The 19,084-nt window shown below is 38.0% G+C and overlaps 2 protein-coding genes across 4 annotated transcripts in view; one reads left to right on the top strand and one right to left on the bottom strand.

Moving 5' to 3' along the window:
- Positions 1 to 17,902, top strand: part of LOC115447796 (5-hydroxytryptamine receptor 1A) — a 37,700-nt gene extending 19,798 nt beyond the window's left edge. For 2 of the 3 annotated variants that reach the window (XM_030175028.2, XM_030175027.2), the window contains exons 2-5: positions 14,418 to 14,975; positions 15,092 to 15,251; positions 16,208 to 16,378; positions 17,093 to 17,599. In XM_030175028.2, the coding sequence (XP_030030888.2) occupies positions 14,599 to 14,975; positions 15,092 to 15,251; positions 16,208 to 16,378; positions 17,093 to 17,599 (1,215 nt within the window). In that variant the 5' untranslated portion in view covers positions 14,418 to 14,598. Of the gene's footprint in view, positions 1 to 14,417; positions 14,976 to 15,091; positions 15,252 to 16,207; positions 16,379 to 17,092 lie in introns of those variants that run through there. The other variant, XM_037438995.1, reaches the window with a different exon arrangement.
- LOC115453008 (serine/threonine-protein kinase SMG1) overlaps positions 1 to 19,084 on the bottom strand; it is a 142,913-nt gene that overhangs the window by 116,108 nt on the left and 7,721 nt on the right. The gene's annotated exons all lie outside the window — the stretch shown is intronic.

Genomic DNA, 19,084 nt, shown 5'->3' on the forward strand with positions numbered 1-19,084 from the left:
TTTTATTTATGATAATTGAATTTAACATACTATTTGTCATGGCAGGCCGACTAAAGTTTTTTGTGGTGTGTTCAATGATAAACCATTTCTACTTCTAAAGATTATAGGCCACCAAAAGCGTTTGGCATACATAATGAATTGCCAAACAAATATTTTACTATCGATTCAAAAGATGCGTGACATTTGCCGTGTCTCGTGTCCTATTACGGGATGATTGTTTTTTTTTTACAAACAATGGACTACTCGAATTTTTAAATTCTCATCTATCTTCTAAGATATGAGCATAAGCTTCAAATTAATTTATTGTACAATTCTAAATACAATATTGAACTATGTACACGGACATATTTACACAGCGTAATACAAAAAGTCCTCGTTATCCCATATTAGAAAACATGACAAAAGTTTGTGAAATACATGTGTAAGTTTTGTGATGCGTGTACTCGGTAATGTGGATCAAGAGCGGGAGAGCTCCATCCCGCCACTCCGACGGGACTCGAGTTTTGGGACGTACACAGACACGATGTAAACATGAGGAGCATTACAGGCTTTTGTGCGGATGCCAAACTTACACATTCAAGCGAAGTGAAAGTATTAAGTGTTTAACAAAAAAAATAACACAAAATGTAAATTGCACGACAAAGATATCCACGACATAAGAATAGTGAAATGATAAATAAAACCAGAACTAAAATTAGATTCTGATTTACACTAAGGCGTTTCTCTGATCCCACTTAGATTATGTATAAATAATAACTTGGTTACACAATTTTAGAATAATGCAGCGGTAACCCACATTCTTTATAAAAATACGACTTCGGATTTTCCTTATAACCGCTACACGTGGCTTTCCTCAATGTCAGTGAGCAGAAATAACAGCCGAAATTTCAAAGCACTTCGCGCGAATAAATCATTTAGAGGCGAAATAATGCTTTTACGTGATAAAAAAATCCAAGTACATTTATACAGGCATTGTTTAAGGCTTCGGTAAAGGAACACAACAGAGATTCTTGTTTATTTTTCGTAATACATTTCATTGTTGAAAGAAAATATTTTGCTACCTTGAAATAAGTGAAGGTCATGATATAATGTTAGTAAACATTCATTCTAATTAATAACAACAGTCATGTGTATACAAAATACGATCAGTGGAATTTAAAGAAAACTTTTATTTATAGGAAAGAGTTACAAGAAATGACAATGCCGAATCATAGATCTACAAAACTGAGAAAAGATTTTATTGTAAATACACGAGCCAGATATACCTACATCATAAGTACGGGTGAGACTCAAGTGGTTGACAATAAAAATTCGTTAGCCCGCCGCGTGTTACAGGGGCAGGTAGTTTTACGAGGAGTGTTGATACGGGAACAAATAACAAAATATGAAGAAAAGGAACACGTCACCGTTACGATTTACGGACCTACAAGAGATCTTATAGGTCACACAGACTTTAGACAGATTCATTTGTTGACCCAGTTACTAGCTATCGCTTTCCGAAACAATGTCTAAAATAATCCGTGATATTAAATGTATATTACTTTATCTTTACAAACATTTGTTAAAAATATGTATGGAAAGAAACACACAACATTCATGTTGTTAATTATTTAAATGGGCTCATCTGACTGCATATTTCTAGTATGTGTGTTGCATACGAGCATTAAAACTTTTGTGTTATTGTTAAGCCTCTTTTCAGAACATTAAAGTACATTATGGTTTTAAAACCTTACTTAACGTTGAAATATTCACATTTTTAGAGCCTTTATGGCGCAGATTTAATAAACGCTGAAACGAGAGGCCACAGAAGACAAAATATACTTCCATAATCCACATATATTCGATTCATATCTGATTAATGAAATGAAAAATTCAGAGCTTTTAGAATCCACCACATCAAATCACAGTGCAAGATCAGTATCTCATGTGTCACTATCGGGCGGGTTTATTTCTACCTTAAAAGACTAAAAAGACATTCCACGGTAAATCTATTTCCCTGAATCTCAAAAGAATTGCGTAAACTTATTACAAACCAGGAATTCGGAAGCGTAGCGTAATTGAATGCCCCGGAGACATCAGGTCGCGAAAGTATCAACAAGAAAATTGTACAGAATTAGCAGAAAAAGAGAAGTCGTAATAGAATGTGAAACCACCATTATCACTAAAACAAGTATAAACGTAACATACCCGTAAATTAATGATAGTTAAACACGTTATAAATTGGTCGACGTAAATCATTAAAATTCTAGCCTCCTTGCCATTTTCAAAAACTCATACTAGACTAAGTTATAAAATAAAGTTAATCCTATTTTATTTTAAAAGGCGGCAACGTACATACTATGTGACTGACGTATCTACAATGATACTATGACCCAATTGCTCGTTCGTACAAAAAGGAATAAAAACTGGCTTTGAATTCGAACAAGCCATAAACAATTCCGTAGGCTTTCAGAATGCATGAAACGGCACTAACACAGAGCCAACTCGATTAAACTAGAGAGTAAAAGTTAGACTGAGTGTTTTAGCCGCGTCTGGTAACCACGGGCCGCCACATAATTGTTTTAAGTGAATACCTCGGCTGAACACTAACTCTCTAACTCTTTTGTTAGTTTTTCTTGTATACGATACAAATTGAAAACTACGGCGTAGGTATTTTTACAGAGGAAGAAATACATGTTAGTGAGTTTCATATTACCATTCAATCTCCATTTACAACGTAAAATACTTCCTAAAAATTAACTCAACCTAGACAATAGAACAGGACCCAGTCAATAGGAAAGTTTGAGCATCCCGGAGCGATATCGTCACGCGCGCATCACACCCGTCAGCACCAGCGGGACAATTACTCAAGATTCGTCTTAATTGTGAAATGGACACAATGCCCATTCAACAGTTATTAAACTCCAACGTAATGCATTGTTCAAAACTCCGTTTGACTTTCGTATTCTTTGTAACCAAGAGATAAATCATTAGTAATAATGTGGCAAAGGATTTCTTTGAAAAAATTTATTATGACCATTCATCATATTATAAGCAGCCTGTTTCAAAAAAAAAGGAAGAATAGAGACAAAGGTTTTCGATCCAAGTCCGGGACACCCCCGATTTCTAAGTTAAGTATTTACTTTATGTTTAATAATGTCCACTTCACAAATCACTGCGCGCAAATATAGCGTGGATTGCATGCGTCGAATTTGTCCATACAAATATTAGGATATCACGTGTTCAAAACGTGTTGGTTTTGATGCTTACACGCGAATTCAATTCGTGAGTGCAACGTACCGAAATAGTCAAGATTTAAGACAGAAATTGTAGATAGAATAGTTGTGAATAAACTTAGGTCGGGCGCGAAGATACGAATATTTCAATATTGTTCGTCTGTCAACTGCTATTCTATACAAACCGAAAAGCGCGGCAAATCTTTTTATTTCTGGCAGTAGTGGGTATGTTTCGTGTTACCTTAAATCGAATAATTATAATCTTATAACTATAATTTTAATTAGATTAACGTGCTTCTTAATACATTCGGAATTCGGAATCTTTGCTTATTTCTTCAGCTATATCTTATAGGCGTTAAGTTATAATTTAAAAAAAAAACATTGTAAACGATTGTCTGTTCGACTGTATTTTTTAACATCGCCAACAACGATCAAACATTGGACGCAAACGTAATCATAATAATGTAAAGTTTGAACAGTGAACGCGTGTTGCAATTAGGTACTCAAGTGACAAGTCATGCCATATTGTCAAACATGACTAACCGGCACCGTCAGGAAGTCAGACATGCGTGACACAAACTAATTAAGAGTTGCGTGAGAATATATGGGTGTTTTGATTAGCGGAGGACACGTGTACCACAAACTAATCGACATTTTGCTACTGAGCGACGAGCGCTCTTCAAATGTGTTAAACTCTAAATAAATATAAAAGTAATTATAGTATTTTCTTTAGATTTCATGGTTTGATGGAAGTTAGTTTTGCTTCGCTCGCATAACTGAGATATATAATATTATTTCCTAAGCCATGCGAGCTTAGCTAATCTAACTTAGGTCAGTTCTTGGTCTGCACATGCCATGATGTCGAGATAAAGCGACCAAAAAATGTATACACCATTTTAAAATAATGCTTGAATTTAGAATTTATATCTTATTATGGGTTAGAAATAAAGTCGGTGAATATGTATGCGCTATATACCATAGAAAATACGATCGTAAATTTTAATTAAACCTAAGAACCGAACCAAGAACCAAAGCTCCCTACAACGTTATCCGCTCAAATACAAATTTACCAAGCCGTGAACCCATTGTTTTGTAATTAACGCAACAAAATGTAAGCACAGTAATCTTGTAATTAACTCCGCGAAGCTCAAAATAGCTGCTCGAGAAAATTACTTATCCGGCTTATTAAATAATCAACAAATACAAGTTTGAAAATTCACTTATTATATATGTTGCGGTTTTGTTAACAGAGGGCCTAAAGTGGAGATTTAACGCGAAATTTTTTGTCGCGTTAATCTGGCCTATTCTAAATATTTTTAAGCGAGTCAAGCCGAATTCAAGAGTTCAACTTGACTTGTAGCGCCACCGTCAAATCGTAACTTTGCGTTATACGTTTAATACGTCCATTGAGATTGAAGAATTCCCAAATTACCGACCTCTCTTTCAATTTCAATTTCTATTATTAAATGACGGCAATTCGTCACGATTCCCCTAGGATTGTTAGTATTACAGTAACATATTATCGGGAGACCCATTTGCTGGTTAGCCAATCATCTATATATATAAAAATGAATTGCTGTTCGTTAGTCTCGCTAAAACTCGAGAACGGCTGAACGGATTTATCTTATCTTGGCCTTGAATTATTCGTGGAGGTCTAGGGAAGGTTTAAAAGGTGAGAAAAATTCGAATAATTGCCGGGAAAATCCTCAAAACAGCAATTTTCTATTTCCCATACAAACGTTTTCTAACTAATACGTAGAGTCAATTTGAGCTTTATTGCTATTGTATAAAGTTCACTGTTGTCTAAGCAATGTAGGTGTGTTCCTAACATCAAAGCAGTGTGCGTTGGAGCACAGAATATAATAATGTAATGTCGCGTTCTGAAACTCAACAAAAGTGATATCGCGGACCCGACTAATTTGAACAGTCACAAAATTTAATATATCATTAGTTATTTGGTTGGCTTCACGATATTATTTCTTTTGTTTTACTTTAAAATGCATGTTTTCGTTATGGACAATTTTTGAGCTACTTTTGCATATTATTGCTATTGCATTGCTATACTTATAATAAATCTGTAGAGAGGTCAATTCTGTACATGAAATATATTTCCAAAATAACTGGGGGTGATTAGGAATCGATACTGATGCCAAAAATGCAATTAGTAAATTTTTTGTCTGTCTGTCTGTATAACCGTTATAGAAACAAAAACTACTCGACGGATTTTAACTTAACTTGGTACAATTATTTTTCATACTCCTGAGCTGGTTATAGTATACTTTTCATCACGCTACAATTAATAGGAGCATAGCAGTGATGGAAAATGTTGGGAAAACGGGAGAAGTTACTCCATTTTTAAGCTTCCGTCATTTCGTGTGCAACCTTAATGGTTAAAAGTTCCTTCGATTTCACCAGGATCCCATCATCAGACCCTGACCGGACAATCGGACCACCTGCATACCACCATAAATTAAAAAAACATCCCGACAAATTGAGCACCTTCTCCATTTTTGAAACCCGAAATCCACGCGGGCGAAGCTGCGGGCGGAAGCTAGTTTACAATAAAAACCTATCCAATTGTGCCAAATTTTTACAAGTTCCCAAATTGTGTGTTCGGATTAAAATGAAACTAATATCTCGGTTAATCCGCTAATTTTGGTATTTAATCTCGACGGAAAACTGTACCCATTAGGCCGTGAGAGTAATTGTAAAATTACCCGGGTAATGGCCAAAATACTCGCCGCCCGTGAAGCGTAATGTTGATAAATTACTGAAGCAATGTCGAGTACGTTCTGATTTATTTCTGAATTACGCGGGTAATAAACAGGTTAGCATTTTTACCAACCCCTGTTGAGGGATTTTTCAGGGGTGGGGTCGACACCCCAGTCAGTGCCATCCACGAGGGGTTCGTGTCTGCGGGCTCATGGCGTGTATCGGGGTTGCCTCCTTTGCATACGATATATGCATTTTATTAGGAATTTACCATAAAATATAACATGTTGTATATGTACCACGTCATTTCCATTCTTATGAGCTAGTTTAGCACCTCGTCTGTTCGTAGTTGCAATGTAACTATACACGCGACTCACAAACGACCTTCGAGAAATATCTGAATACAATCAAATTTCCATACCAGACGTCTATCAAGTTATTTTCAATCAAATTATTACAGAAAAACATTTGTAAAACAAAAAATTGTTTGGCATCATTTTTAAGTGAATGGTCCACTTAAAAATTTTCTACAAATTTCTTGTATATTAAATGAAATAAACAATTATATATATCCTTGTAGACGTATCTGAAATTATAATTCGTGGCCTACGGAGTACTGTAACAGTATGTTACTTAATGCACCATAATATAAGTCAGAAAATAGCCCACAGCAATTTCTAGAAAAAATAAATCAAGCAAACACAAATAGAAATTCTTATACCCGTTGGTGAATACAGGTCTCTTTATGTATGCCATTAACCTATAAGATCCAGGTTCAACCCGAAATATCAATATAGTCACCCTCGAAACCCTATATCGAGCAGAAATATCATAAGGTCGAAATACCTTTTTGGCATTGTTTCCCACAACACAAATAAGGTTAGACGAGTTCGTTGCACCGGCGGACATCCGGCTCGAACGACCATAAAAATTAGGAAACACTGAATGCCTGACGACATAACCTTTCGAACCAACTTAATGCTGATGTCATATCGACTTCGGTATATTGCCCAGTTCGGACACACTTTTTATGAGCTTATCATGTGTTTAATGTCCTTAAATGGTCAATAATGCGGTTTTTGTATTCGATTTGTTTGTTTTTGCAACAATCTGATCACATGATAATTGCGTTTATTTTTAACATATATTGATTTTACGTAAACAATCTGTTTCCTATAAACGCGAGGTATAGTTAAATATTTTTGCATCACTTACTGCTTTTGCGAACGTATCCCTTAAAGAATGTTCACGTTCCAAAGTCGGATTAATCCCGCATGTTACTTCCGCATTCTCTCATCAAACACTTCTGACATCCAGCCAAAATTCCTTTAAACTTTTCCTCTTGTTTCGTTTATCTCTCCGATCTCTCCGAAAGACAAACTTCATTCATGAATTCCCCAACTTTCTCCGTACCTAACATTCGTTGTTCGTATCACGAGTTGTAATATTTACAGCTAACTACCTGATTAGCTTCATACTTTCCACTTCACGTTCAGAATTTACTTTGTTTGCATTCAAAAAGTTTATATTAAACGCGGGGTTTACGCTCGCTAGATATTACGTTTTCGAAATTTCAACTTTTAAAATTAATCTGAAGAAATTAAGGAATATTTGCAGCGTAATTCTGTTTTGAAGTTACTTTGTTAATTCAAATACTTAACGATTTGTGGAAAGTTTTTGTGGTCCAGATGAAAATGCACCACGGCTTTACGTAGTTGATAAGCAACGAAAGTAATAACAGAAAAAACTGTTGATTGGTTTGTGTATATAAAATTATTCACTCTTATATTATCTCCTAGTTTATTGTTTAGATATTCAGTACTGGTTTGCTAATTAACGTTATTTTTCGTTAGAGAAAATAATCTCGTGCCTATCTAACTCGTAAAACATTTTGACAACATGTGAAGTGTAGAAAGTTTTTAGTTTAAGAATCGCGTGCCAATACAACCGAGACCATTGTGACAGTTTACTTTCATAGATTTTGAACATCAATAATTGTGTGTATCCAGTGTCGTAATATATTTCGTGTTTATTCTGCGTTTAAATACTCGACGTAGGTTAGAAACACAATTACACCGCCATGTACGCACGCACGCCAAACAGAGCCATTGTGTAACAATGTAGAATTCACAATGAAGTGTCCTTCCTCACAATCGATCCTGTATAAATGTACGTTTTTCCCTTGAACTGGGTTTTCAATTATTCGAACACTTAGTTCGGATGTATTCATTAATTATCGATGATCTATATTTTTATATATAAGTATTTAAATATCTCAACAAACATTTTGATTTTTATTATACTGCATAGTAGAATTACAATAACGTCACGTCATCAAACTTCAAGCCGGTCTCCCGAATTTAAAATTTTATTATACTTAACTGCAATATTGAAAATACTTGTACATAAATAGAACGTTCGAGAATCTCTGACCAATTTCAACCACATTTCACATTAAGCAGCACCTCCATACCTCTACATTACTGTGCATTATTTATCAATCATGTAACTACAGAGCAAAGTTGTCCGTCGGCTGTAACAGCTGTACAGTTTCACAACCCCTCCCCCTCCAACCTTGCCCCCTCTTCAATTTAGGCGCTTGTCCCTCGCGCTGACAAATTCCTCTGTACACAAACCCCAGTACAATTCCTTCGTCAAGTCTAGTTCGGATAAAATTCGCCGGCGACAAATAAGCCCCCGTCTCAATTACATTCATTTGTAATGAAAGGCAAATTTAATAAAAATCAGATGTTCTGCTCCATTTTACCGTCCATTAGAGCTTTAATTAAATTTTCAACATCCTTAATAAAAGATATTTGGAATGTATTTATTAAAAAGCTCTATATCTAATTTTACTTAAAATTTTCTACAAAATTATATTTACAATTTAGGTAAGTACTTAACTATAAGTACGCCTACATATTCATTTATACTTATGCTAACACTCGGAAACACCATTATATTGAAAGTATCAAGAGCTACTTATGAAAATTCACCTCACAATACTCATCCTCGAAACAAATAAATTGCACATCATACGTAAATTTGTCTAGGGCCGGAAGCTTATAAAATGTCTCTTTATTGCAATTTTATACGATAACTCAATTATCTCGTGTTTTGACACTTATTACTCTATATAATAAAATATACGGATATTAAAATTACAAAACACATTTTTAATAAGAATCGTGTTCATTTCGGTTGTTATAACTATTTATTGGTAATAGTTATTTACAAATTGGCGGCCGGAGGTCGCGCACGCCATCCTAAACTAAAACTTGAAAGGTCATTCAGATACACTTCAGCAACAAAACGATCTAGTTTTAATACTAAAGCTATATTTAACTTCATGTCTGAAGCGAATCACGCTATTTACAATACAATAGAGGCAGGCGTGGAATGTTACGGCTTCGATCACGAACCCAGACGGCTTACCATTTGTTTCAAGTCTGATATTTAATACCGAAAATGCATAATTCCTGACACAACACTTATAGCAGAGTATAGTCAGAACTGTTTGGTGCATTTACCAAGCTAGGACAAGTAAATCTAAAACAAGAGCATCAGCAACCAGATGCCGGTCAGCATTATTGCAAACTACCTCGCTCCGGTACATACTAATGTGGCGCCGCTAAAGCCAATAGCAGATGCTGTGTCGCACACACCGTGATCTGAATACGTACGTGAAGACGCGCTGCTGCATCAACTGAGGAACGCGGCGTTACTTGCATTATCAAATTGGTGTTAAGACCTAGCGACAAAGAGATACGGTGACAGATCATATTTTTAAAATTGTATCCAAATATGTGACCGTGTCAATTTCCACAGTATTCAAAACGTACCTAGGTAAGTTTAGATTTTAGACTAGTTATATTGTTTATGTTGGCCCGGCTCTGATGTCTACTGACTTCGAAATATGATTTCGGGACGAATATCACGCGATTTCAAGCACGTTCGATCTCTACCTAGTCAAATGAAAAATATATAGAATACACACCGACCCACACATACTTCGTATCAAATGACTCCTTAAACAACCACAATACATGTATTGCGATGCAATCAAGCGACAATGAAGCAAACAAACCAACCGCTAGCAAACATCGTTCTAGACGCAAACATCGTTCGAGTAGACGGCTTTTATAGCAGGCGACACACGAGTACTGATGGTAAGTGATCACTTTATGAACACTAACTAAAGTGTTGTGGGTATATGTCCAGCTTAAAAAAAAGGTTAAATGACGCTGATTCCAAATGTTAAAGATTTTTTTTGGATCACAGAAATCTGTAATGAGTGAATGAGATAGTTACAAGACATGTTAGTTTAAAAAAAAATGGCTATGGCTTGCCTGCCACTTATAATACGACACCTAGGATTAGACGTGGAATACATACGCTTCCAATCTCTATAACCGATTCAAATCCGGGATTATAGTACGCCTTTTAGATGCATAAGATATTTATAGCATGACATCGTTTTGCGCAATATGAATCATGTAAATTCAAAAGGAAAACTAAATTTACATTATTTTTGGCTTTAGCTATATTGTCCCATTAACATATCCTTAGGTACGGCAATAAAATCACCAGGTGCGATTGCTCACTATTTTTTGCCCTTTTCGAGACGTTTTGTGTGGTAGAAATGTTTTCTATAGGCAACTGTGACGCTTACTGTCAGGAAAAACTACTTGCTCGTCATGTAATTCCTTTTTATATAAAACAGCTATTCGATATATTTCAATTGCGTACTGAAATTCTCTCGCATAATAAATATCACTTCACGCTGCGCGCTCTCATCCCAGATCGCAAAGCAAGCATAAAATAATTCATTTTCTAAAACAAATTTCATTTGGAAAACGACTTGGAATCCGCGACGCAAATTCGGTGACGAAAAGGCCGTTGTATAAACATTTATAAAGGCTACTTCACACTGCGAAAAAAAACGCAGTGATCATACAAGATCGTGCAATATGGAAAACAACATGTGTACTGGTTTGCCCTAGAAAGAGACAAAGCGATGGTAGTGACGTGGAAACCCACCCAACCCAATATATATTTTCCAAATGCGTGGTAGCTGTATCGCTATTCGTTTGATGTCGCCGCCGGCGGTGTGTTCGCGGGCCACTTCATTCGCGCCGATGTCAGCTCGAATTGACCGGCGGTCGCGTCACGGCTGCTGAGTTATGGTCTAAGGCATTGCTTCTCAAACTTGCGTATAGGTATTTTCATTTACTGTAGTAAATGTCAGTGGAGCACATAATTCTGTATCATGTTAACACGGGTTATATGTTAATAGCTCATAGTCATTGCCCCAAATTTTAAAGAAAATTCATAGTCTTATGAAACCCGCGTGTACCCCATATCGACTTCTCCACAACTGCACAACTATTAGCGAATAGAAAACTTTACTAAAATAATTTATTTTGCCATCCAGAGAAAAACCCAGTAATTATTAGAACTAACAGTTTTTCGGTTTATATTCACAATGAAATCAAGTTCACACTCATCTTATTAGGAATGATTCCATGTTGACAACCGCTGTACGATGCCATTTAAAACAGTGTACGGTAGCCACCGCTTTGTCCCCGTTCCTAATCGACAGCCAGCCATGTTTCAAAGCAATTTTTCCGCGTTTTGATGTGACAAGCGACCATCTATCAATGCGTCTACTTTTGTTTACTTGTGTGACGTGACTATAAACCCACTCACTTTAAGAGTGCAAACAATATTTATTTTGCAATTATTACAACTCTGTGTACTACAGGTACTACTACAGTACTGGCTCCAGATACAAAAATGGCGATATTACAGCGGAATCACGATCATTCATTTAAAGACAACTATTCTATTTCGTTATTAATAAAATATAAAACATTAATTCTTTTCCACTTTATCGTAGTCGTGTAAAAATTTAAACCTTTGGCCTCGTCTTCATATCTCTGGTGACTCATAAACCTTATCAGCAGGCTTTGTCAATTCTAAATTTAGTGCTAATACAATCATCCCACATAATCTCTCATCCATATATTTAACTCAGTGCATTACAAGATAAAAAAAAAACAAGAGCAACGACCCAACAATGTCAAGGGACGGCAAAACGATCGCGCGCGTAAAAATCAATACCGTTCCGGGTGTTAAAATAAACACTTACACATACGACAGAGACGGGTCAGTGACGTGGCCGTGGCCAGAATATTTAACAGTTCACTGATCTCCGACACACACGAGACATAAGACTAGTGCAATGACAACCGATAAAATTTGTGACTAAATGCAGCGATAAATAACAACTGTATATCACAGGTCAGTAACAATGTGCAAACCTACAAAATGTATACCGTAGAGCCAGCCACTGCTCAACTCCTGTACGTCCGATTTCAAGCTAAATCCCCTTCGAATCCAAATCGGAACTCGCGTAAATCCCAAACCACTTAGCGATATCAAAACAAACAGACCGGAGCCATTTCATTACTCATTAACCTACAGATGCCGTAAAAAGCCGCGCACCGGCATAATCGAATGGACTTTTTATTAGCACGCCAATAAAATCTTTAAAGGTTTTTATCTTATGGCGTATTTTTAATTGTATGAATTTTATTTGCAAATTACAGTAAGACACAGATCCTGAGCAATTGAGCTCAGACTGAAAAATATGTCTAGTATCGTGTATACTGACTAAGGAATAATTGCTCAAATAAAGCAAAATCCGAAACAAAAACGTATCGTCGCATCACTCAGCAATTTGTCAGAGCGGAAATCCGACCTGCAGCCGCTCATATAAAGCCGGGTCATCATAATATGGACAACCTGTTATAATAATAAACTATGGAAATGGTTGTTGCGATAGTTTCGGCGCTCCTCCAAATGTAGCAAGAGACATGTTACGTAGATAGGTTCGAATCGCCTGAAACTGACCGAATTCATTGCCAAATTCCTTGCAGATCCCATCCTGTGAGAACACTTTAGGCTTTAAGCCTTTGAGTCCCAGGATCACAACGCTAGCGGTCGAACCATGGCTTAAGTTCTGGCAATCTAGCCTACTCTAATTGGACGGACACCACTATCAGACTGGCTTAGGTATGTCTATAGCCTTACATAAGCATTGCCTGAATGCGTGTATAATATTCGTTTCCACTGAAGCTGGTACGATTTTTACGACACACCGTACCAATCTTCCTGTGTTAGACGTTAGGCGTCGATTCGGAAGAAAATAATGTTAATTTTCACACCACGAATTATGGATAAGATACAAGACTATCGATAAACAGTAGCAGCACTATCCGGAATTTCTAATTCAAATAAACGCTCCATGCATTACCCAACATTAAATATCCAGTTTCATAATGCCCAGCAATAACATTGATTACGTTCCGCAATTTTAACAATGGTAAAAATATTTTGATTAAACGTTGACAACAGCCGGCTACTTCATTAAACGGCCATCTTGACAACACAAGGGCAACGAGGCGCCACTGAATTACAATTAATGAAGTTTTGATCCGAACATTAGAAATTCAGATGTCGCCCGAGGATTCGGGAAAATTGACTTTGACGCTTCCACAACAATTAAATATTTCATCTGCCAACAATACCCCATGAAATATGGCAGAAACGGCATCCCCCGCAGCGTTGTAGTTACGAAATAACTGTGAAGTGGAAAATTACGTTCGATTCCAGTTTTGAGACAAATGTGTTCGTAGCAATGCTAAATGATGAAACTATAACCTACGTAGACAATACCGATAATATCTTTGTGGAGTCTGGATTACTTGTTGACTGTTGTATTTACTTAAATGAACGGGGTACATAGTGTACCGTACCGTACGCTATACCATTCAGTATGCGTTCCCTTATTGAGCAATAAATCGAGTGGGCCGTCTGTATGTCTAATCAGTGATCGGTGGAGGCAGGCGCGCGTCCATTACTGCGCGCCTTACATGTTACAGAGTGTACGGAACGGAACAGCGAAAGTTTTTTAATAAAGCGTTATAATCATCCCCAATAAAAACTAACACAAAGCGCTCGCGATACACAACTCGAGTTTCCCTTTGTTGCTGCCTGAAAAAGTTCCATCTAACAATACGCGAAGGACATTGCGCCTTATTGAAAATTTCTCACAAAACAGAATCGGTTAAGTTTTATATACAGTCACGCGGCCTTCGACTTCTGGAAATAATTAATTTATACAAAACAATCGATTAGGGCGCAGACAGACAACACTCGTTTATACATCCAGCTGATGTATAAATAATTCATAGTCGAGGCGGTGAGACTGGCGCTTCATCGCGACTCGCGCCAATCGCGGCGTCCACAATCCACACGCTAGCCCTTTAAGAGTTGCTAACGTAATTTAGAAGTGGCGTGTGAAGTAACTTGTCGTGCGCGTGCCCGCATACCGTAACACAGCGTGCATCGCAAACAGCGGCGCGGTGGCGGCTGCTTGCTGCCACGCGAGCTAACTCTCAATGATAATTATTCATTCCGTTCCAGACGCCCGGAGCGACGCGACCGCCGGTGAAAAATGTGCAAAGTGCGCGAGGCGGAGGACACCGCGACAGTGTCACGGAGTGCTCGGCCGGGTGCGGGGACGGTTGACATGTGCGCATAAGGGCCGGCCACCACGTCGAACAGTTCCGAGTGGGGGGCGCTGGCGACCGCCGCCAGCGATGGTATGGACGTTGCGTTCGGCAATGACAGCGACGCATGGAACGCGACCGAACAGGGCGCGGATGCGGAAGCGAACCTGTACAACTACTGGGCGTGGAGCATCGTCGATGGCTCGCTAATGGTGCTCATCGTGAGCGGCAACACGCTCACCATCCTCGCGGTGACGCTCAGCCGGCGGCTCTCCTCGCTCGTCTCCAACCAGTTCGTGCTCAACCTGGCTATTTCCGACCTGATGGTGGGGCTCACGCTGCCCTACCACCTCGTGTTCTACATCGACGACGACTTCGGCAAGATCAAGTGGTCGTGCCTCATGAGGTTTATCCTGATAATCTTGGCGTGTTTGGCATCCATATACAACATAATAGCGATCGCGGTGGACAGGTGAGTGCTCAACTCGCGTCACCATAACGATTATTTGAACTCTGTGTTTGAATTTTCTTAGAATAATGCAGTAAAGGTATATTTGAAATGTTTTAACACGTGTGTGCATTGTGCAGATACATAGCAATCGTGCACCCGCTGCACTACAGCCGGTACATGACGAAGGTGGTCACTCGGGTGCTCATGAGCGCCACGTGGTCGGTGGCGGTGTGCATAAGCTGCATACCCATGTTTTGGAACGACTGGCACGAGGGCGTCACTTGCGAGATGAACATGGTAAGTCTCTGTATATACTTACCGACAATCTTAAATCCTGTAATCGCTGAGTGTGACCGTTGTTTTATTCGACTTTAAGCTACGAAATAACTAAATTGCCTAAATATATTTAAACTAAATGATATCTAAGTGTTCCCCACCGTGCAATAAACGTACCCTCATAGAATAAACAGAGGCACAGTATAACCCAGTTTCAAACGACACGATCGTTAAGAAGAAAGTATTTTATTGTTCCACTCTTACACACCCTAGTAATTAAGATGCAATTAAACTTTGTAGTTTAATTGCATCTTAATTACTAGGGTGTGAATTTATTATGGCTTAAAAATTTCTTTAAATCATAAAAACTTCGACAAAAACACTAAATAGGTATAAATATTTTTAGCAGTGAGAAATCAAATAAACAATTCTTCCCGGTTAATAAAAATCATGACCATAAATAAATACTAGCAAGTATATGAATTAGTAGGTAGTAAGAGTTTCCTAATAAATATGATCATAATAAATAAAAACAAGTTTCTAAAGAATTGCAATATTTAGTATTAATGCAAGATTATTGTCCTTTAACTCTCAGTACTTATTTTAGTCACACGGCAAATCACTTCTCATGTCTACTACATGCTTGCAAACATTAACACATTAAAAACTTGAAACGGGGAATAACCAATACTAGTAATTAGTAATTACAAATAAACATTGTGTCGCTTTGTCAAAGATATCATTCTCGGAATATGTGCGACCGTTCAAACGATGTGCCTACGTGCTGACTTAATGGACACTAAACTTAGTAATGGGACTGGGTTCGATTCTAAAGTCAAGGATCCTTACAATTCCACAGAATTGGACATGTGTGCACATAAATATCTTCGACAATCCATTAGTGTACTAGTAACATCAATATCAGTCGTGAGGCTATGACAGCTCATTATAACAACAATACATATTATATTTTCCAGGTGGTTCCCAAACGGTACACGACGAGTATCCTGGCTCCGATGTTCTCTCTCATCTGGATGGTAATGTTCATCCTGTACTGGCGGATATGGCGCGAAGCGACGTGCCATGCGCGACGCATGCGCGCCAACACCTGCTGCCCTACGGGCGCTAATGACTGGAAGAGTATACAGGTCTGGTATCCCAATACAAATGGAGAAATTTTGGCAAATCAGAAGTTTCTTGATGGCAAGTGATTACCACCAAACATAATGCTTAGAAGGCTCATGGAGTTCCCACGTGTCGGTCTTAAGTAATTGACCAAGAATACAAAATTTTGGCTTTAACTTCAATGGCCTATCATGTTTTCAATATAAATATAAAATAACATTTGATTCATCGTAGAAATGTTGCATAGGCTTGTTAAGTAAAAAGTTTATGCCATACGGCCGCTTAAAACTTTGCCTATAAAAGTTCGTCTTCTGTAAGAATGTGAATAGCTGAATCGATTATAAAGTTTTCATACAAATACTGAATTGTGGATTCAGCACACAAAACAGTTTTGTACGGGAAACCCAATATCTAGCTAACATGAACATTGAAAAACTCTTCTGAAAGCAGTCATAAGTTAAACTTGTAGATTTGTGACATTACAACCTATTTGCTTTATTGTTTGCGTTTTTGGTTCATTGACGCCGCAATAGAGTAATAATATAATTCTCAGAGTTATTGTGAACGCTTTTTCATGCAACAATTTAGGTAGGTTTAAGTAAGAAAAGTCCGGGATTAAATTCCGCAAGGGGTGTTTCACTAGAAATCAACATAAAAATGTGAAAAATGCATCTTATGGCAACCATTCATCAAAACTGAAAGCATAAAATTAAGTGAAGCTGTATTTTGTTTCGCAGGTTGTACTCCTAGTTCTGGGCTCATTCTCTATATGTTGGATGCCGTTCGTGGTGGTGGCGTGCGCGCAGACGCTTCCCATCATGCCGCTGCACAACCACATCGCGTACCGGCTCACCTCTTCCCTGGCGATGTCAAACTCCGGCATCAACCCCCTCATTTACGCGTGGAAAAACGCCGGCTTTCGGGCGGCGTTTGCCAAGTTGCTCCGGTGCAAACGACCCGACACGTCCGAGTACAGAGGGTCCCCGGCACCGGAAAGAAAGCGAGGCTCGGTGGCACTTCGGGAGGGCTCGATAACGCGGTCGAGTGCGCCCAGCGGGCTGACGAGTTTGGGCAGCGGGCGGCCGGCGCGGCTGCTGTACGTGGAGCGCGAGGACACGGCGCGCTGCCGCATCATCGAAAACGCGGGCTACGTGGAGGCAGAGCGCGGCGACGCCAACCCCTCGTACGCGCCGGAGCCCACGCCCGTGCACCGCACCACGCCACGACCGCCCGACATAGTGTAGTGAACACGATACAGACGTTCAGTGGGAAACATGAAACGCTTCTAGTTAAGTTAGTTACCTTAGGTACCCTTTGCATTTAGGTACCGGTTCGAATCTACGCTCAAGTTTTAAAAAGCTTTATTGTTGATTTTTTATTGAGAGATTTTAATGAGTTCCCTGCCGTAATGTGAAGAATTTTAAACATAATTCTCTGTCAGATGTTTAAATGATATAATTAAAAATGTTCTATGTATTATGAGATAAATATATGATTAAATGTTGTAAATCTATATATTTTTTTGAAAATAAAAGCAACTAAACAACTATTGCCATCTACCTGATAACTTTGGTACTTTGGTGTTTGTGGCGCCATCTGAATAAGAGGTAAGTATGGAGCATGGGGGTCTGGCCAATCCTACATGAATGTAGTGTATACTCACACGATATAGATGGCGCTGAAACCGTTATTTATAATGTTTATATTCGAAAAACATAGGAGCTATCAAAACATTGCGTCTATAATAGTATTCAAAATTCGTTTACATGCAATACATAAGAACTTAAAAATTTTAATACTGTTTATTAAGTTAGTATTAATGTAAACAGAAAAGATTTTATATCTTTTTTGGTGGTATTGGTCAGATATAATAAATATCTAAATAATATTAAAACAAGTCAACTAAAATTAGACAGAATAAAATTACATAAGTTATTATTATATTCGTTGACAAATGCGCATTTAAATGGGGACACTAAAGTAGACGAAAATGAATAATAACGGATTTCTTCCGGCTTACACATGGGACGCAAGTTCTATCTTGTATGAGATCGCGGTATCACAATAAAAACTGGTTTCTTTATAAAACCACCCCAAATATTCAAAAGGAAGCAACAAGATCTTCCGGAACATAACATGTAAATCTTAAAACACGTGCGACTAGTTCCATACTCAGAAATATAAGATATAGATCCTTACATATTATAAAACAAGTCCGCACTCGTGTCTGTCTATCTGAACTCAAAAACTAACGAACGGATTTTTATGAAATTCGGCATGATAAGATGGCTGAAGAACGTAAAACGTAGGCTAGTTCTTCTCCAGGGAAAATATAAAGCGGGACTTTCATCATGTAAAAACTCTTCCACGCGGGCACAGCCACAAGCAAAAGCTAGTGCTAAAAGATTTAGAACTAGCGATCCGCCCCGGATACGCATGTATAGCTATAATTCTCTGCAGCCAGGTGACTTCTGGGGCTCCGATCCCTATCAAACTTTACAAAATCGCCCACTGGGCCTACCTGAAGATTACGATAACATTTTGGAGTCCATAAGGCACGTACAAAAACACATTATTTTCTATACATTATATGGATACATAGATTTTAAAGAGGTAAGTTTGTAGGTAGTTATTACTGGAACTAAATTGGTAACATTTTTATTGTAACAGACACGCATATCCCCGAGTATCTTGTGTTTTGTAATAATTTGCTAAATTATTTGAAGAAA

The sequence above is a fragment of the Manduca sexta genome, chromosome 15, assembly GCF_014839805.1.
Source record: "Manduca sexta isolate Smith_Timp_Sample1 chromosome 15, JHU_Msex_v1.0, whole genome shotgun sequence".
NCBI classification, from domain to species: Eukaryota; Metazoa; Arthropoda; class Insecta; order Lepidoptera; family Sphingidae; genus Manduca; species Manduca sexta.